The sequence below is a fragment of the Zonotrichia albicollis genome, chromosome 9, assembly GCF_047830755.1.
Source record: "Zonotrichia albicollis isolate bZonAlb1 chromosome 9, bZonAlb1.hap1, whole genome shotgun sequence".
Taxonomy (NCBI): Eukaryota; Metazoa; Chordata; class Aves; order Passeriformes; family Passerellidae; genus Zonotrichia; species Zonotrichia albicollis.
The window spans coordinates 17,809,251-17,829,758 of record NC_133827.1 but is presented as its reverse complement, the minus strand read 5'-3'; the positions used below and the strand labels follow the sequence as shown (position 1 = coordinate 17,829,758).

General features: G+C 45.3%; 1 protein-coding gene across 1 annotated transcript in view; it reads left to right on the top strand.

The window, feature by feature from the left end:
• Nucleotides 1–2,512: 2,512 nt before the first annotated feature.
• The window catches only part of ARHGEF4 (Rho guanine nucleotide exchange factor 4), a 112,453-nt gene continuing 94,457 nt past the window's right edge, over nucleotides 2,513–20,508 (top strand). Inside the window, 1 exon segment of the mRNA XM_014269814.3 lies at nucleotides 2,513–3,194. Within this exon segment, the coding sequence (XP_014125289.3) occupies nucleotides 2,525–3,194 (670 nt within the window). The 5' untranslated portion in view covers nucleotides 2,513–2,524.

Here is a 20,508-nt window from a genome sequence, read left to right as displayed (position 1 = left end):
GTCTTATAAATATTTAGCAGTCCTGTAGTTCAGCAAAATAGCAAGCTGAGTTATTTATTCCATTTTTGTCATTTTAGCTCTTGAAGAAAGTGGAATGCAAGTTCCCAGAAGTGCATCATGGTAGCTGTAGCATGAAACGTCTGTTCCATCCCCATTAACTAGAGGAGTATAATTGAAATTTAAGTGGCTAAAAAATAATGACATTGCCTACTGTATACTTTTCACTTTGTCTCTTAATCACAGAAAGATTAGACCCACTATGTCAGTCTTGGTTCTGTTTAACCACAGCCACAAACATTTGCCCTCTGTGAGGTCTTTGATAATGGATGAAACTCCAAGGGTTTCATCCAGTCTCAAAAGCAGGGCCTGGTAGTGGCTGAGTCCCTGAAATTTGTCTTAGCAACTTGAGTGGGATTGTCTGTATTAGCTACTGAGGTGAAAGATTTAGCATACCAATAAAAACCTTCTGTGTGGCAAACAGAGAAGAAGAAGGTCCTAGGAAATCCTGAATGATTCTTGTAATTACTGTTCAAAGCTACAAGGTTACAGGAGAACCCAGCAGAGGCTAAAAAATCCAGCAGATATTTAGGATCAGGTTGTCCAAGGCTAGCTTGGCAATATTTACCAGGCTGTGCAGTGAGAATCTTTACTTGGAATCAGTTACTGCTACATCAGCCTTAGATAACTTCTTCTCTAATGTCACAGAAGAAAATCTCCATGTAGATTTTACAACAACAACAAAATTTGTTGTTGGTGGAACCCCTCTATGATGGGTTGCAGTCTTGAGCTCTGACAAAATTTTTGCTTTCCACAATTTTGCTGTGTAGAATTTTTCTTCTTTCCATTCTATCAGAAAATTCCTCTCCAGTGCATTCCTACAACAGCCACACATACATAAGGATAATTAAGACTGAATTGTTACTTTCTTCTTCTCAATGCCTTGTTCTCCAAATCCACAGAACAGCTGCATTTGTCTTTGTTGTCAGTGTTTAATTTACCTTCCCCTGATTATTGTGATCAAGAGGAGTTTCTCTCCAGATGTACTTGAATGCAGACAGTTCTGGAAGAGCCAGATTAATGCAGAAGAGTTACACTGCACTCAAATCAAGAACAGATTTCCATTTCTCTGTTAGGAAGTATTTGATAATTTGGTTCATTCAGAAGATAATTGAAGGAATTATTTTGTTACAGATCACCAGAAATGTAATTTTCTTTTAATTTTTTTACTGCTATAGAGACCATTCTTTTGAAAAGTAGCTGAAATATTGAAGTTCGTTCAGCATTATTGGGTGCTTTGTGATATTCTCCAGTGATGGAGTGTGACATTTTTTTCCTTTTAGGAAATACTCAGTAAACCAGAAGTCTTACTACACTGAAATAACTCTGCTACTGCATGGATAGTGAGGCAGCTCAAAGGGGTGTCTATTGCAACAAGCTGTGATGGCCTTATTTACTTTGCAAAGAGCCACCTTACAGGCAAATTGTAAAATAAGCATTTTCAGTTCTTGTGTGAAATTGGGTTCCTGGGTTTGGATTTGGGTGTCTGGAGCCACGTTCACTCCCCATGTGACAGGAGCAGTTCCTTGGGGCTGTCCCTCTCCCACCTGTGCTGGGGGAGCTGATCTCCTTTGCTTTGGTCCAACTCCACTTGCAGTCTCACCTGGCTAAACTTTCACCTGGCCTGTGTAATCCCACACTGAACCAAGCTACTTCTGGTCTCACACTCCCTTCTGCTGCACAGCGTGCAAACCATGTGGCTACTCTTGAATTATTTTAGTAGTTTGGCAAATCTGCTGTCTGCAAGGTCTTTGAGCAGAGTGGCAGCCCAGGAATGTCCTTTATTACAAAATCTCTGTGGTGCCTCAAAGCTGTTAAAGTACACAGATATTTCTGCATTCCCAGGAAACTGGGATTCTTTCAGGATCCTTCTTATATACCTAACAGGGATACAGAGAATCTCCTGTTAGGTAATGAGAATATAAAAATTCCTAGTAAATGGTAGTCGGGGATGCTGTTTCAGTTGGGACTGAGGTCTCTTGCAAAGATTACACATGGAACTAGGGATCATACCAGGTCTGCAGTCTGGGAGTGGATGCTAAATGATTTTTCAAAACTCCCAGCTGCAATCTTCCCAAATCTCAGTCTGTGTTTTTCTGGCTTTAATTTCATTTTGAATTCTTTTTCTGAATACTTACAAAAATAGTTTTTTAATAGCAGCAGCCGCAGCCAGTTCAAAACACGATTAGTTTATATGTTAAATCCTTTCTGAGTTCTCAGGGGATGCAGATAACACAAGGTCTCTCTCAGTCGGGCATTTTTAAAACGCATGAAATTCTACTATTTCCACGTATTTATTTTTAATCTGACAGTCCTGCTAAATTAGGAGGAGAGATCTCTGTCTCACCCCTTGCTTCCTTAATGCCTTGAAATCGGCTTTAATAAAAATCAGCCGCTGGAAGCTGCGGCCGAGCGCAGCGGAGCCGCCTCGGAGGGAGCCTCCTTAGCGGACCCCTATGATGTCAGGATGCACCGAGGCGAGCGGAGCGGAGCCTCGGCACCCAGCGCAGAGCTCCGCCGGCGCTGCCAGGGATCCAGCGCAGAGCTCCTGCTGCCCTGTGAGGGCTCCGCCGGAGCCTCGGCACCCAGCGCAGAGCTCCGCCGGCACTGCCAGGGATCCAGCGCAGAGCTCCGCCGGCGCTGCCAGGGATCCAGCGCAGAGCTCCGCCGGCACTGCCAGGGCTCCAGCGCAGAGCTCCCGCTGCCCTGTGAGGGCTCTGCCGGAGCCTCGGCACCCAGCGCAGAGCTCCGCCGGCACTGCCCGCTCCCGCTGCCCTCTGAGGGCTCCGCAGAGCGCCGCCCGCTCCCCGCAGAGCGGTTCCCGCTCCCGCTGCCCTGTGAGGGCTCCGCAGAGCGCTGCCCGCTCTCCCTGCCCTGCCCGCTCGCTGTGCCCTGCCCGCTCCCCGCCGCAGCCCCCTGGAGCCCCCGGCTCCCCCTGGCATTCGCCCGCATGAGGACCCAGCAGTGCCCCAGCGAGTCCAGCGGGGCTCACAGTGCCGAGAACTGCAGCAGCAGCGGCAGCTCCGGGCTCTCGCCGGGCTCCGATTCAGACAGCAGCGGGGTGGTGTGTGGTGGTGGTGGCATGAGAGGCGTCCTGTCCAGGTACTGGAGCTTGGAGAGTCTGCACTCTGCCACAGGTAAGGGGCTCTTCTCTTCCTTTTTCTTTTTCCTTTTTTTTTTTTTTTTTTTTTTTAACTACTCGATGATATTGCACTGACCTTGAGGAACCGAACGAAACCTTCTGGAGTATCTTCATCTGGAGAGACAACCAAAGCATTCCGTGTTTGCTAGCTATACCCTCTGCAGACTTAAACCTAAACCAAAACAGCACAGACCCTTAATAGACTTCTTAAGTCAGGAGGGAAGAAATAGGGTTTTAATGGCTTTGGAAACAGCGTGTAGGCTTCTACCTGATTACAGCTGTCCTTGCCTATTGGAACATTTCTCATTTCAGAGTAATCACATAGAGTTGATATTTCTCTGTGTAAATTCCAGTGCAGAGTATCACTGCCTCTAGAAAATGCCCAGGCGAGTGCTGTGCAGCAGATGAGAGCGAGGTAGGGTTGCACTGCTGTGCACTGAAGGAGGGAAAGGCAGTTCCCTGAGCCAGCTGCTCAAGTTCACTTTTTGCTTTCCCATCCATTATTTAATGTCTTTCTGAACCAGAGATCTTGGAGGCATGTTCATGTAGCCTGGACCTGTTCTCACTTAGCCTGTCTGGATCTGGCATTCTGGTTTTTAGTTACTGATGTGCCTGTTTAGGGTTTGAATATTTGAACTGCAAGCATAGTAAAGAAGCTTTCTCATTCCCCACTAATCCTAGCAAAAGATCCTGGCAATGATGTTACTGGCCAATGACTGCTGAGCTGTTCAGCTGTTGCTGTTTAGAGAGATTTTTAATAGAGCTGCAGTAAATTAGTTCCTCTCTTAAATAAATTCAGACAAGTGCCTTCAAGGCCATCAGTGACTGCCATTTCCCTAGTAAAAATACCCAGTGCTACCAGCTAGAATTAAGGCTTGGGAAGAATTTAGGGTGCAGTTCTGTGTAATCTGCTTTAGTTGTGTGTACTTTTAATTATTGGAAGGTTTTATCATTCCATCTGCTGCTGTAGATTCAGAGCTGTTTAATAAAATCTCCATTGCAGCTCTGGAGTCTGTGCTGAAGTGTGAGCAACTGCACAACCATACAGGAAAGGGCTACAGCAGGGTGCCCAGTCTCCCTGATTTCCACCCACCTTCCATCCTGAGAGTCCAGGGACAGGAAAAAGCTGAGAGATCAAGCCATTGGTGCCCTGTTTTGGGGGAAGATTTGGGCTGCAGGTACAAGATGATGTGCTTTTGCATTCTCAGTTACATCTGTGGCTGTTTGCTCCTGTAACTGGGAGTGCAGGTTAACCCCAGCATGCTCTGACATTGGCATGAAGTGTAAGCGTGGCACAGGGTCTTTGTGCAAACTCTGCTCAGAGTTGTGTGGGGTTGCAGCAGTGGCTCTATCCCCTCTGTGTCCCAGGGTTTGCTGCCAGCTGCCCTCCCTGGAAGCATTCTTGGGCTTAATCAGGTCACTTGAAACAAATGGTGTACAGTGATACAGAAGAGGTGAGGTTGATGGCAGAAGCAGGCTCTGAAATTGTCTGTTTTTTCTAAATGCTCTTTCATTTCCACAAGTCTTGCTCCCAAGGCTGTGAGGCATGGTGTCATTTTGCGGATGCCACATGCATTTAGCAGGAAAAACAGAGATGTGAAGAAATGGAACAGAAAATGGTATGGAGACAGACTGAGGACAGAGAAAAACCAAATGAAGTTTCATAATTACAGTATTGATATATAAATACAATAATAAAAGCAGATCACTGCATTTCAGACTACTTGCTGCCTGTGTGGTAGGTGTCTTCTCATGGTAAAAGATTTCTGAGCAGTTTGTCTCTAACTACTAATACAATTCAGGTCAGAATTAGAATTAAACTTTGAGAAAAATAGATCACTAGGAGAAATTTATTTTGTTTTTATTCTTCGCTGTCAGAATTCTCCTTTGGCTTAAACTTAGGAAGTTGTGGCAGAACTGCTCCTCTCCACCATCAATTGCCTGTCTGAGGAGTGAGGCAGAATTTCTTAAAAGCTTGTGCTAAGTAACATTTTTGAATGGTAAAATTTAATACGCTGTTTAAACCAACCAAAAAACCCAAACAGAAAACCCAAGGAAAAAAAAAAAAGCCCAGCAGGAGCAGTAGCAGCTGGCAATGCATGAGAGAAGCAGCAACTAAAATGTGTGGCAATGTCCTCTCAGAGCAGCAGGGAGCCTCCAGCATCTTTCCATGGGATACATCAAGGAGTTAGGGGGGAAAAAAGAGTACAGACTGCATGGAAACACTAAAAAGTTTCATTAAAAAAGGTCTGAGGGATGAGTCAGTCCCTCTCCCTGTCTGAAAGGGATTCTGCATGTGCTTAAGGCTGCACAGGTGCACTTGGCAGAGAGGGTTTTGCTTTTTCCCCTTGTGTACATCACTTTTTCTTTAGGGGTCTTTATCCCGAGTCTGTTGCTGTCTGACTTCAGGGAAATTAGAAATGAACCAGATTTAAATGACTGAAATGTGGAGGTGAAAAGAAGGTGGGAGGTACGATTGGAATGCATCCATTGGAGTTTTTCTTTCAGATAATTTAGATTCCAAGGAAGTGAAGAGGCAGAGATGTATGTGTGCTTATGTATGCACACATTTGACAGTGTGTGATTTCAGAAATACAAACTGACATCCCCTGTGTAGAAAAGACAGAGTTTTCTGAGGTTCACAGGAGCAAAAACTGTCTTGGGTTTGTTATCTTCCTCTGCAGTCAGTAATGAAATATGCAATTCCTTTTGGTTTGGGGTTGGCCTTGTTGTAATATATTGATCAAGAGGGGAAGCTAAATGTGACAGTTGAAAGAGAAAAGACCTGTTGTTACAGCATAAACTTGTGTGCAAATGCTGCTTGAAATACAACTGTGCAAAAACCCCCATGGTTCAGGCTTATAGGAAGTGAAAAAAATCTGCTGTTTTTTAGTATCAGTGGCATTTCTGGTCTAAATGTCAATAAACACTACCTTACATGAGAAGGCCCTTCTCCCTGAAGCTAAACAGAAACATGAAAATAAGGAATGAAATAAATAAAATGAAAATAAGGAATGCTTTATTCTTCTACCAGGCTCTCCACTTGAGAATGCCAGAGGACTTTGCGAACATCAGTAACCCTCACAGGGGCCCAAAAGACTTTCAAAGCATGATTTAGGATAGATAAAAAGGTATATTTGATACTTAGACAGTATTCTTGCTATTTTTAAATACTTATGAGCAGTGTCCAAGCCCGGTGCAGGTCCCCTGAGAGAAAAGGACTGGGAGCTGGGGTGGCTCAGCAATTATGAAAATCAGGCTGTAAGTATCTCAGCTGGCCAAAACCCCATAAGGCATCCAGATTAAAAGTCACTTTTAGTGCCAGTGCTCCAGTGGCACTCTGGGTGCTCTAGCCTGGTTTCCTAGGCAGGACTTTGTACCCCAGGGCTGCCTGTATCCCATTCATCACTGTTGTACAACTCCACTGAAAAGTTTTTCCTTGAGGATGTTTCCAGATTCAAGCCTGTGAGCAGCTCTCTTTGCCTCTCCAGCTCCTTTGTTGCAGGTCCAATCCTGAGCTCATTAACACTTCTGTTTATTCTTTTTCTTGTCCAAGTTGGGAAGGACTGGAAGAGCAGAGAAAGGTAGGGACAAAGGAGGAATCACAACCTGGAGGAGTAGTGGTTGCCATAGTTTCCCTGGGATCCTCTGTGTATTTGTGCACATGTAGCAATTTAATTGTACAGACTCCACTTCAGTGAGCCTCTGCAAGATTTGTGGCTCCTAATATGCAGATATGCTCATCTCCTGCCCTTGGGAATATGGCCTTTAAACAAACATGAAAACATGAAGCATGGGTGTGGAGGGGTTTTTTTTCTTCATTCAGAGCTTAAAAAGAAAATTGTGGTTTTTTAGGAAGGTTTTTTCCAAGTCATTCATTTCATTGTTGTGGATGATGAGAGAGCCAGTAATAGAGCTGTGGCAAATGCTTTGAGTCTTTCTTGTTTGGCTAGAGATTTTCTTTTGAGCTTTTCTTTTTCCTTTTTCTTCCCCTAGCCCTGTCTTTTTGGTGCTGATGTCTTCAGCTGTGTTCATGGACTGCAGTGCATAATTCCACTGATCCTTCTTTCTCTAGGGTCACTCAGTCAGCAAGAGTTAGAGGTCACACAAGGGGAGATTGATTTAAGGTTCAAATTGCTTCAGAATGCATCCAAAGGAGAGCAGGAAGGGAAAGAAGTGAGTGCCTCAGAGCATCCAGTGCAGCATCCCCAGGTTGTGTTGCACCATTTCCTTGGCAAATCCTGAGCTAGGATATTTCAGCTGGATTCATTGCTTGCACTCTGACATGTCCCATGTGTTCCCTCATATATCTCCTGTCACCTGCCAGAATAACTCCCACTCATCTTCTGAACAATAATCAATGGATTTAAGAAGAAACAAACAATAATCCATGCTAAATTCACTTGGGTTTTTTCCTCTGTGTAGATGAAATTTGTAATGGTGACTGTATGGTAAGGTTATACCTAAGGGCAATCCTGAACTTTTGAGGAAGAATTACAAGATGCACATCTCTTGGATGAGCTTTTTTTAGTGCCCTAAAGCTTAAGTAAATATTTCTTAGTTGAAAATGCATCTTCCAAGTAGTGTTGAGTGTTGCTGAGCTGTGACTTGGCATCACATTCAAATAGTGAGGGCATCTATATTAGTAAGTGGTTGAGTTCATTCCAGTAAAGGGAATCTCAGTCAATGCTAACTGTGTGTAAACTTGGCCACCTAACACATTTAGTATGCTTACAGAAATGGTTTTTTCAGTGAAAAGTATCCTCTAGCATAATGTTTTCCATTAAAGGGAATAAAAATAGTGTTAATATAGGTAGGAAATCTAATCAGGTTTCTGTACCTCTGTTTTCAGCAGAACTGGATTTTGTAAGTTCAGCTACTTTGGAGCTCTAATTGCATGTTAATGTATTGGGGGTGGTTCTAGTTGATTTTCCCTTGAGATTTTCTTGTGTTGTTTCAAAAGGAGTAAATGCTTATTCTCCTGTCCCTGTGAGGCACAGATTAGCACCTGTGACTATCAGAAATAAACATTCCCATCTTTGCTGATGCTGTGTTTGCAGCAGGGAAAGATAAATCTTTGGAACACTGCCTGTGATACTTCCCCAGGTGTCACAGGTACGCCATCCTCATCCTTTGCCTTTTCTGCCTTCAAAACAGCTCCCATGAAGAACATTTAGGTTGTGATCACTGTTCCCTTTGCTGAGGAATATGACAACTCCTGAGGCTGTATTTTCTCAAAGATTCACTTACATTTAGAGTAGTCTTTCAGACCAGCACTTTCCTGGGATTTATCCCAACTTCAATTGCTGTTATTTTTCTGCATGGATGTGAAGCAGCTTTAAGGCACCTGATTTCAGTGCTGCAGCATCACAGCCCTTGCAGCAGGAAACCAGCATGGCCCAAGAGAGTGAAGGGAAGGGGAACGAGGAGCTGCCATGGAGCTTACCTGACCCTTCCTTCCTTCTCTGCCTTTAGGCAGACACCCAAGGGCTGGCAGAAACTTGGCCATTCCTTTTAATTTGTGTTATCTGGGGCTGGTTCATGTAGGTAAAAAACCCAGCAAGAATAGATGAGAGCATGTGCTGGCAAACAATGTCTGTGCCCAGTGGTCACAGAGGATGTGTGAACTTGCTGCCTACACAAGATGCAGCTTTGCCATGGCTGCTTAGCAATTAGTTCAGTTAAACAATGTAGGGAACAGTCCTGCCTGTCCTGTGCCATTGGGATGTGGCCTTTAAATGACAAAGCTTGTCTGTAACTGAGCTTGTTCCCTACTAAGGTCTTGTTCTCCAATTCTTCTGGACCACGGGAAGTGTCTGTGAAGGATTAGAGAAATATAGCCCTCTTCTGAGTGTCAGTAATTATCTGTGGAGGCTTCTAATTTAATTAGAGTCCTGTGTCATCTCACAATCCTTTTGTGGCCTGGTGTTTGTTAAACACACTAACTTGTTCAGTGATTTGTTTAAAGGTGTCCAGGATGAGCTGAATGTGCTGGACTGCACAGGACATTGGTCTGAGCAGGCCCAAAGTCTCAGATGAGCTGTCTTGGATAGAGTGCCTTCAGTGGCTGTGCCATTCTCAAAAAGCTGCTCCTAGGAATGTGTGTCTGCACATGAAAGTGAGACAGTAGCTGGTGTAAGCTGAGAGGAACATGGTTTGCACCTGGTTAGTGGCTTGGATTACATTGTGTGAACATCCAAGTGTTGGCAGCTCTTACTACAAATATCCCTGGGGGTGTATTTGCCTAAACAGGTAGAGAGCGAGCTTTGCTGCTGTTATTCTCAGTCTCTGCTAGCCAAGGAGCAAGACATTCCCTGGACTATGATGTTGGCTCATAAGAGCTCAAATAAACCTTTTCTTTTCCTTTTTGCCATGGAGTACAGAGTAATTGCTTTGCTGGAGTAATTGAGCCATTTCCAAGTTGTGCTGTATCCCAGGGAGTGCTTATGGATGCTCTAATGCATCACCCCAGTGCAGCTGATTCCTGCATTCTGTGGCCTCCAGCAGGGTGAGGGCTGGCAAGTGGTCACAGAAGAGGAGGGAAATCAAGTGCTAAAGGCAGCTGAGTGCACAATTGTTCTGAATATCCTCCTTGTTCTTATCTGTTGAGTTATATTTTATCTCATGTTTAAGTGAAAGTGTGTGTGTGTGTGTGTATATATATATATACATGCACAGATATAAATATATACATACACACAAGGTTATTAATTAGTTAAGTTTAGAACATTCCTCAGTGAGGTTTCTCAAAAACAAGAATTTCTAGGTGTGGGCTCTATATTCTTTTTCTCTCCCAATGGATAAGGTTTCTTTTAGAGCCCCTCTTAAAGGATCTGATAAATGCCTAAATAATAATTTGAAATCCATTTCAGATGTGCTGTTAAGGTATATGGTACCATCCTCTTGCTTTGAAAGGTAAATTATATGTAAGTATTTATGAAATAACTTGTAAAAGAAGCTTTTGTGTCAGGACCATGAGGTAAATGCAGAACTTAGATTTAACAACAAAATATGTATTTTCTTTAAAAAAATATTATAATGGCATTGGAATGCTTCATGTTGAGAATAAAGGAAGATAAGACTAATGACATTTTCAAAACAGCTGGCAGAGATTTATTTCTATGTGGGAATGAAATTGCAAAGTTTCCCTTTTGGCTAATGGAAATAGTTCCCATTAGGTAGTTTTGAATTAGGCACTTTTTAAAAAAATTGAAGTGTCCCTGAAAATGCAGGGCAAAGGCAGTGAGCTAAGAAATTCAGTGTTAACACAAAGTGATCTGTTGGAATGGGTAGGATTGAGCTACTCTGCTCTCCCTTGGCCAATGGACCCTTTCCAGGCCAGGTGTGAGGAGCCCTCAGCTCTTTGTGAGCCACAATCACACCCAGCTGGGGTGAACTTGCAAAAGGGAAAACTTGGCATTGGGAAACTGCAGTGCATGGAGAGTTCTAAGAGGCAAAGGAAGCCACAAGCAGGGCCTGTGCATGTACTGGCTACAGCTCCCTGTTCTGGGAGCTGCCATTAACATGATTCTGCTCCCTGTAATGCTATTCTATTCCTATTGCAGGGATCTTTACAAATGCCAAGGCAGATATGAGTTCAAAGGAAGAGAAGCTGCCTACATAATCACTGAATCTAAACAGACCTGTCCTGAGCTGTTGGGGAGCTCAGGGCCCAGCTGTGGCAGGAAGGGGCAGCAGGCAGTGAGAATCAGTGTCACTGCTGAGCCCAAGGGCTGCTGGAGCTGTGACTTCCCCTGCTGGCCCTCAGGGTGACACCTTGGGGTTTAAGTGTTTCTGTTCTGTGTTGGTGTCCAGCTCTTGGCTTTATTTAAGTGTCACTGGGATCTTTGCACAGAGTGCTGGAGACAAAACAATCCTATTCCAGCTGGGGACTCAAGGACAATCTCCTCAAACTTCAGGCCCAAAGCATGAGCAATGTGAAGAGAGGAGGGTGGGCAGGCAAGCAAGGGGATGAAACTTCATCATTTGAAGCTGTTAACTGGGCAGTTAATTCCTGTATGCAAATGGACTAAAACCTATAAAAATGTGAGATCTCATGGCCAATCCCTCCTTTGCTCCCACCTTGGAGCCCCCACGGCAGAGCCAGGACTGTGGCTCTGGTACTGCCAGGGTGAGGCCTCTGAAGGCACCTCAGTAAATATCAATAAATCTGCACTTTATTGCTCTGAACTCCTTCCAGCCTCTGCTCCAGCTCCTTGAGGCATCAAGGGAAGTGACCACACTCTGTGACACTGTCCCTGCTCTGGGACACAGTGACCACACTCTGTGACACTGTCCCTGGGCTGGGACACAGTGACACACCCTGTGACACTGTCCCTGCTCTGTGACACTGTTCCTGGGCTGGGACACAGTCACACACTCTGTGACACTGTCCCTGGGCTGGCACACAGTGACACACTCTGTGACACTGTCCCTGCTTTGGGACACAGTGACACACTCTGTCACACTGTCCCTGCTCTGGGACACAATGCAGCTCTGGAGAATCACAGCAGCCCTGTGTGCTCCAGTGGCCAGGTCAGGGTTTGTCCCAGACACACTCCTCAGTGTTGAGAGGTGAGCTGGGTGCCAGCTGGGAGGTGTCACCAGCTGGGGGGTGACAGCAGGGGGCTGCAGGCAGGTGAACAGTCCCAGAGTGGGGCACTGGGCTGTTCCCAGCCCTACAGCAGCCAAGCTGCTCGTGGGGCTCCTGTGCACATCCTGCTGTGTGAAAACTGGCACAGTTTCTGCCCATACAGAGTGACCTGGATAAGAGAATATCAGTCTGGGTGCTGGAGCTGATGTTTGAAGCCCTGGCTCGGCACAGCTCCTGCTGACTCTCCCAGGGCCCTGTCCCTGAGCAGAGCTGTGTGTCAGCTCGAGGTCACTGATGGCACATCCTGCTCAGGGCAAAAACCTTCTCTGCATGCCTGAAAGAAGCTTTGACAATAAACCTTTTAAGAGAGTTTATTATGAAAACACAGCGTTACTAATACCCCCCAAACAGTGGATTTGGATCAATTTGAAATGTGGCATTCTTATCAACCTTAAAAGCCTGAATAAATTAAAAATATGCAGAACCCATCTCTACTGAAACTTGTTGATTGGATATGTCATTTCTCTTTGGAGAGCGCAAAATAATTTAATTTGGGCTATTTTTGGTCCCAATTCTGAGCTTCACCACAATCTCTATGCTGTCATAAATCTAGGGCCTGGCAGTCCTATTTCATGGTGTCTTATGTCAGTTCTCTGCCCAGGCTGAATTCTGGGGGTTGGTCAAGTTTTCTTCTGTGAATCCATAGTCACAGTTGGTGATATAATGCTCACCTGTGTTCATGCTGCTTTTTCTGGCTCACTTGAGAGCACACCCTGCATGGCTGAGACTTCTGCTTGGCCCCCAGATGCCACTTGGTTATAATTTTTGAGCCACTGGAGAAAATCTCCAAAGTAATTGTATGTAGGACAGCCTATGCATCTTTTAGGCAGCCACTTGTGATTGTCTAATCCAGATAACTCCTCGGATCTGGAGAACTTGTCTTTCAGAAGGAAAAAAAGTACTTCCAAGGGTAAGACAAAGAAATGTCACAGTGTTTCAAGCCTGTGACTTGACACTTGAACAGAATTATTTAAAAATACACTGAATTAATTATGGCCAGGTCATTAGTCTTGATTCATCTGAATCATTCTTGATGTCTCTGAAATCACAAATGTAGATGAGTGTGAGCACTGCTGTGTCCAAGTCCTGAAAGGCTGCTTGGCCAAATACATGGGGGTTTTTCTGAATAAAGGTGGGACCTGCAACCTGGGATTCTGTCTTCCTCTCAGGTGCCTTCCTTCCTTCCTTCCTTCCTTCCTTCCTTCCTTCCTTCCTTCCTTCCTTCCTTCCTTCCTTCCTTCCTTCCTTCCGCCACTTCCGCCACTTCCGCCACTTCCTTCCGCCACTTCCTTCCGCCACTTCCTTCCGCCACTTCCTTCCGCCACTTCCTTCCGCCACTTCCTTCCGCCACTTCCTTCCTTCCTTCCTTCCTTCCTTCCTTCCTTCCTTCCTTCCTTCCTTCCTTCCGCCACTTCCTTCCGCCACTTCCTTCCGCCACTTCCTTCCGCCACTTCCTTCCGCCACTTCCTTCCTTCCTTCCTTCCGCCACTTCCTTCCTTCCTTCCTTCCGCCACTTCCTTCCGCCACTTCCTTCCGCCCCTTCCTTCCTTCCTTCCTTCCGCCACTTCCTTCCGCCACTTCCTTCCGCCACTTCCTTCCGCCACTTCCTTCCGCCACTTCCTTCCGCCACTTCCTTCCGCCACTTCCTTCCGCCACTTCCTTCCTTCCTTCCGCCATTTCCTTCCTTCCGCCACTTCCTTCCTTCCTTCCTTCCGCCACTTCCGCCACTTCCGCCACTTCCGCCACTTCCTTCCGCCACTTCCTTCCGCCACTTCCTTCCGCCACTTCCTTCCTTCCTTCCTTCCTTCCTTCCTTCCTTCCTTCCTTCCTTCCTTCCTTCCTTCCTTCCTTCCTTCCTTCCTTCCTTCCTTCCTTCCTTCCTTCCCTTTCTTTCAAAGTCACCTTGATTGCAAAGACTTTTCCAGTTGTAATAAGAAAAAACAGAGGATGATTTTTTGGGAATATAGAGAGGAGGAGAACCATTCTGCCGACTTGTAGAGGACCAGGCACCCATTCCTCTCCTTTACACTTCTCTTGAGGTGTTCACTGACTTGCAGTGGCACCAGTGCTTCAACTTTACAGCTGATTGTGACCCAATTCCTTTATCATACCAAGCAAAGAAGGGGCAGTTCAGCAATTCCTGAGGGCTCAGAGGAAGATGATTCTTGGCTATGTGCAAACTGGAAGCAGGTGAGAGCAGGGGTAACTTCTTTTTGTTGCTTACAAAACTTGTGACAAATATTTTTAATGGAAGCTTGGCTTGTGTGGTTTGCTGTGCTGGCTGGAGCACTGATCCTTTTCCTTCTCTGATCCTTTTCCTTCTCTGATCAGGCAGCAGGGAGGATGGAAGTTTCCCTCTGCCTGACTCTGCAAGGAAGCTGAATTGCATGATTGACATTGATTTTCTTTAATTATGTTTGAATTTCCAGAGTCCTGGAGAGCTGAAGCATCCTCTGCCCTGAGCTACCCCTGAAAATTTTACCTGCTGTAGAAGTTTCTAGTTTTGCTTGAGGGCTTCTAAACAGCCTGAATCTCAGAATGCTTTAGGCACTCCTGGAGGCTGTCTAGTCCTACTCCAATGCTCTAACCAGGGTCACCTGCATGAACAGTCAAGTTTGAATATCTCCAGGAATAGACTCTGCAACCTCTTTCAGGCTGTGGCTACCCTTAGTGTAAAAAAAGTTTATATTGGAATAGAATTTACTGTATTTTGGTTTATATCTATTTCTTCTTGTCCTTTTATTGGCTACAAGGTCAGAGTCTAACTTTGTCTTCTACACCTCCCTCATGAGGTACATAGACATTGCTCAGGTCTCCCTGATCCTTCTCTTCCCCAGGCTCTCTCAGCCTCCCTGTGTATGTCAGGGGCTCCAGTGCCTTAAACACACCTGACCTTTAGCTGGACCCACTCCAGGACCATCCATGTGTTCCTTGCAGTCTCCTTTGCACTGGAGTCCTGGCTGAGTTGAATGTGGTGTGTTTTTCTGGACTCCTAATCACCGTAATGACTAGCTGGTATCACATCTGTAGCTTTATCTGTCAAGTGCTTTCTTTGGCAAGGCAGGTAGGGAAATGAAATTTTCTGAAAACACAAAGCAGGAGGAAATTTTTCCTGCCTTAATCCTGATGGTTGGATCATTGCAGGATTCATTCAGTTGTTCCTATTGATCAGCTGAGCACATAGCTGGAGAGGAAGCTTTGAGGAGCCAAGACAGGTCAGAGTTGCTTGGTTGCAGCAGACATTGTAGCTGATGGTTCATTAGTGCCTGTACAGAGAGTGTTTGGTGCCCAAATCTCTGAAGCAGCACTTAATTCTTTTAGGGTATGAATTGATGGTGTAGGATATTTTGTGTGTTTGTGGTAGGGTGTTGTGGCCTCTTGCTGCATGTTTCTGCACTTGCAGAGCTTGCCAGTGGGACATGGGGTGTGAGCACCTGACCAGTGCTGGTTTTGTTTTTCTGAGAGTAATGTCAGATAGCAGCTGGACCATGGCCTCAGGCACGTGTCAGGCCAGGCTTTGGTGCACATGTGGGAGGGATCTGGTTGTACAAATAGTTTATGCAAAGGTGGAGCCTTGTCTGGAGGATCCTTAGAAAGCACTGAGGCTGTGTGCTCTTCTGTCAAGCCTTGTATGTGGTTTCTGCACTGTGTACAGGCTCATTCAGTCCCTCTATTTATAGCACTCCATAAGTAACAAGTCATAGCACAGAAGGGACCTGCCATATTGGGCACAACAGCCTACAGTTTAGTGCTGCAATACTCTAATTATTAATCCCAGGAATCTGTGTGAGAGGCCATTGTGCTTGTTAGAATGAGCCCTTGTGAGTAAATTCCCTGGATAACCTCATTTAAACACAACATCCCTTGGTTGTGAATATCTTTTCTCATTGCTCAGCCTGTTGTGCTCAAAGGATTTTGATCTAACAATTTCCTTGGACAATTTAAAGCATTGCCATTAAAACAGGGCTTTCTCCTGGAAACACTGAACTCAACTGCTTTCTTCTTGACAAAGCACCTGAGGCAGCAAGACTTTGGGAGTTCCTTGACACAGACTCTGGAGCTGGATAGGAGTGCTGGGAGGAAAGGGATTTTGGCAGGCACACACTCTGTGTGCTCTCTGTGGCAGGCAGGCACATTACCTACATTCCTGCTCTGTTCTGCTCTCCTATAAAACCTAAATACAGGGGAGTTGTGTGGGTTGCTAAGTGCTGTCTGTAAGATAATCAAAAGGCAAACAGAGCTGGGCCATAGACCAAAACGTTGCTCCAAGTACCTTACAAGGGCCACAGAAAGAGTTTGAACTCTGCTGCAGGTTGGAATTTCCTGCTCCCTACATAGCTCTGATTCGGGATCCAGGGCCCTGTGCTGGAAGTGTTTTTAGTGGTCTTTCACTAATTAACTATTTTAAATGGATTGACGTTAAAATGCAGGGCAGTTCACACACACTGTGGTTCTAGATCATCATTGTGCTGGAATGATGTTACAGTGCAACAAGAAGAGCAAGGTTTTGTCTTACAACATGGACAGGATAGGGTCCTGGGCAGCCTGACCTGACTGGTGGCATCCCTGCCTATGGCAGGATCTGGAAGCTAGGGGAGCTTTGAGTCCTTTCCATCCCAACCATTCTGTGATGATTCTGTGGTAAGGCAGCAGCTGACACCAGGACCTCAGGTCATATTCTGCACTGAGGGAAGCTGCTTGCAGTGCTCTACAGGAGTCCTCCCTGCTGTGGGAACCTCACTTGGCTAGAAGAAAAATGCTGCTGAAACCTTCTGAAGTGACTTTAGTTGTCTTTGCTTATGGCAGTCTTCTATCTTTAAAGCAAGGCTGGTGAAATAAAGTGAGTGTATGAACCTCAGCTCCTTAAAACCAAGGGCAGGAAACAAAATTTAAGCCTTTCTTTGTCAGCAGTTAATGATGAAGAGCAGCTCAGCTGTTGGGCTCTGTGTTGGAGAACTTAGGGTGAAGGCAGGCAGCTGGTTCCCTGCCTTCTGCAGGGGCAGAAATGAGACTGACAGAGCACTGCTATCCCAAAGGGCCCCGTTAATTCTTCTCTGAGTGTTTATCCACAGCCATCAGGAAGGAATTGGGTTTAAATGCAGTGAGCAGAACACCCTCTAGTCATGTGTCTCTTCCTTCTCTGTTTGTTGAAGTCAAATGTCTATATTTGGCACATCCCAGGCTGTTGTCATGGCAATGGTTGTATTGACACATCCACGGCAGAGCAGCTTTGTTCTGTACTGAAGGATCAGCACGATGGGTGAGAAAGGAAGAGGCCTCTTCTCAGCACTCAGGCATACACAATATTTGTTCTTCAGCTACTTCACTGCACTTGGAAGGCACATTGCTGTTGAAGGAGTTGTTTTGAGCTAATATTGTGTGGGACAATACCCAATGCTTGGACACAGAGCATTACTAAACATCAAAAGATAGGAACCCACATAGCTGGGATCCTCAGATGGATCCCCAGTTCCAATAGCTGAGTGCTACTGATTAGCACCAGTGCAGAACACAAGCATCTCTGCCCAGTCTTTTTTACCCTGCATTTCTAGTTCAAGGGAGATCTTGTGTGTACCTGCTATTTTGAAAATGGTACAAGAGAAGACATCCATTTGAACATTGCAGCTGGAAATGTCAGGGACTGAAGCCAGGTATTTCCCACTTATCAAAGGGAAAAGAGTTAATGAGAGTTAAAGAGTTAATTTGAAGAGTTAATGAACTTAGAGAGTAAAAGTGAATAATATTGGTAGATTTCACTCCTAGTGTCCTTTCTGCTGCTGCCAGGCCACCCTCCATTTTCCCCAAGATAGGTCCTCTGCTGTGAGAAGGGGAAAGAATAGAAGAAAGAATGTTGGATCTGTTTGCCTCAGATCAGAGTGTTTTCACAGCCTGTTGCTACAGGGAGCTTCTCAGCTTCGTGCCAAGAAGAGTCAGAAGATAAGGAACTTCAGAGCAGCGAGGGAAGCCACATCTTGCATCTCGGAACTGAGCTCTGCAGGGTTCTTTCCTCCAGTGCCTGGATCTGTGGGAGGAGTTCCTCCCCCTCCTGTGCATCTTGAACGTGCTGGGAGATTATTTCAGAGCATTTCATCAGGCACTTGGTGGGTTTTAGCTCTCTGTTAAACGTGCACGTGGAGGCTGGTACGTGCTTAGTAAAGCCATGCTGCTTGTAATCATGATCCAAAAATCACCCCAGTCTGACTTCAGAGAAGGAATGTCTTTTCTGATTGCCTGGACAAAAAGCTGCACTTCTCCCAATGGCCTGGACAGATGAGACAGAATGCCAGTAAAGGCAGCTCCTGTCCTGCACTGTAGCACTGTGGGGTTTAGCTGATGGTTGCTCTGCCTGTACCTTATTCCCCAATAAGAGTCTCCTGTGGAAAGGCTGTTTGGGTGAGCATTCAGGCAAAGCAGTCATGCCCACACACCCCACACTCACCAAGGCTAGCTCAGCCAAGAGAGGCAGAAGGGCTTTGATATGGTCAGTTCCAGTAGATTTATTCCAGCAGGATGAAGGGAAACCAGGGACAAAAGATGAGACCATGTGCTGTGCACAAGGTTAAATATGGGGGGGCACAGGGTGGCACAAGGGGCATTGCCCTGGCCACCAGGGCTACCACAATGAGGGAACAGGGAAAGGAGGAACCAGGAGAATTTGGGACATACGGGGAGGGGAGCTGGAGTGGTTCATGGTGTTGTGCAGGACTCCATGGGGAAGTCCTTTCTGTCTGCCCAGGTGGGGAAAACTCAAAGGTAAATCCTTCCAAGGCAAGGCCCTGGGGATTTCCCTGAGGGAAAGGATTCCACAGCAGAGAAGGAAGGTCTTTTCTGGTTGCATTGACAAAAAGCTGCACTTCTCACAATGGCCTGGGCAGATGGGACAGAGTGCAAGCAAAGGGAGCTCCTGTCCTGCACCACAACTGAACCATGCACTCCAGGTCCCCCTGTAGGAAGGCAGAGCAGGACTTGCCCAGAATCCACTACTTTTAGGAGCTTTGATGGATTTAATCTTTTGAGATTTCAGGAATGGTTTTTTTTGTTTATCAACTTCCCAGATACTGTTGAATATGAGCAATACATGTAAGGGTCATAAATGTATTTGTAATTAGTGCTTCTCAAACTCCAAGCTTTCTAATTGTCCATTGCATATTTGAATTTTAAAAATATAGGTAAGCAGAACAAAAAAGGTTGGTTTTCTTTTTTTAAGGTTTGATGCAAACATCTGTTTCCTGGTGCTTTTATTTTGTGTATGTAAGAAGGGAACCAGATGGGAAGGATTTTCATTTTGTGTAGAAATTTGCAATGTTAAGAACATCATCTTAATATTTTATCTGCTTATATCTGTGCCAGCTGTTCTGCCTGAGAAAGCTGCTGCTCCCTTCAGGGTTCTGTGGCCATAGCACAAACTGGTCACCCTGTAAATAGTGGCAGATTGGAATTACAGAACCTGTGCTATTGCACTGACAAATGCAGAAGCATCAGCAGCAGCAATGGTAACTTACTGTTTATCTCTGATAAAGCCAAATACTGAAACATATTCTGTAAATTTGGCCTTTAACTGTGGCAAGTGAAAAGAAAGATGATCAAGATTTATTATTAGATGCCATTATCTAATTACTATTAGGTGACATGATTTATTATTAGATACCACTTGTTAGATAAAGTGCATTCTAATTTCTCTCCTTCCCAGGAAGGGAGTTCTCTTGAAGAGTGATAGCATATCTGTATTGCTGCTCTGGGCACAGTGGGTGAAAGCCTTGGATGGCTTTTGTCTGCAGGATATGGTTCTGCTTGAATAATGGAATAAACAAATTATGGAGTATAATTAAAACATGTTCCCAGAGAGTTTTTCATGTTAGAAGTTTGGGAAGACCTCAAGAAGAAATATTTTCCCTTAAAAGCCATTTTTACATACATTTTCTTGGAGCATAGTGACTTTTACAGATAACCCTAACCTGAGGTAATCTTTCCAGATCAAGGAACTTCAACCAGGGAAGAAGTGTTGGTTGCTTTCAGATCATCTCTCTGGTGAACTTTTTGTATGTCAGAGTGGCAATATAGAGAAAACAAAAGGTCTCCTTTTTGATTGGGACCACCTCTGAGGCAAATACCAAGTGACAGCACAGCAGAAAAGGTGAAGGAATCACTGGAAACTTTGATATATATTCTGTTGAGCTCTACATTGCCTTTGGTAAAAAAAAATGAAGGCAGTTGGCAAGCTAACCTTTTTATAAAGATAACCAAGGTATAGAACTGCTGTCCTTATCTGGCTTCTTCCAGGGGAAGTAGAGAGAAATCTCTCCTGACACCAGGGTGGAAAATTTGATGTGGTGCAGAAGCAGAAAATGCCAAATGCAAAAATGCCACCATCCCTATTGCAGGATGCCAGCCTGGCTAATGCAGGAAGTCCAGCTCTGTTATTTAGCAGGGTGAGGTGTTTGACACACAAACCACTCTGTGCAGGCAGACCCAGCTCCATTCCACACTGAGCTCCCCAGTCCCACACAGTGTGTTCCCCTGGCACCAGGGGTACCCAGCTGGCAGGTGCTGGATGGGGCAGCCATCCTGAGCTCTGCAGGACCATTTCCATCAGCCAGAATTTCAGGCTGGGCAGCCTGTCCATGAGGAGCAACAGAAAGCTTTGTAATCAGATTCA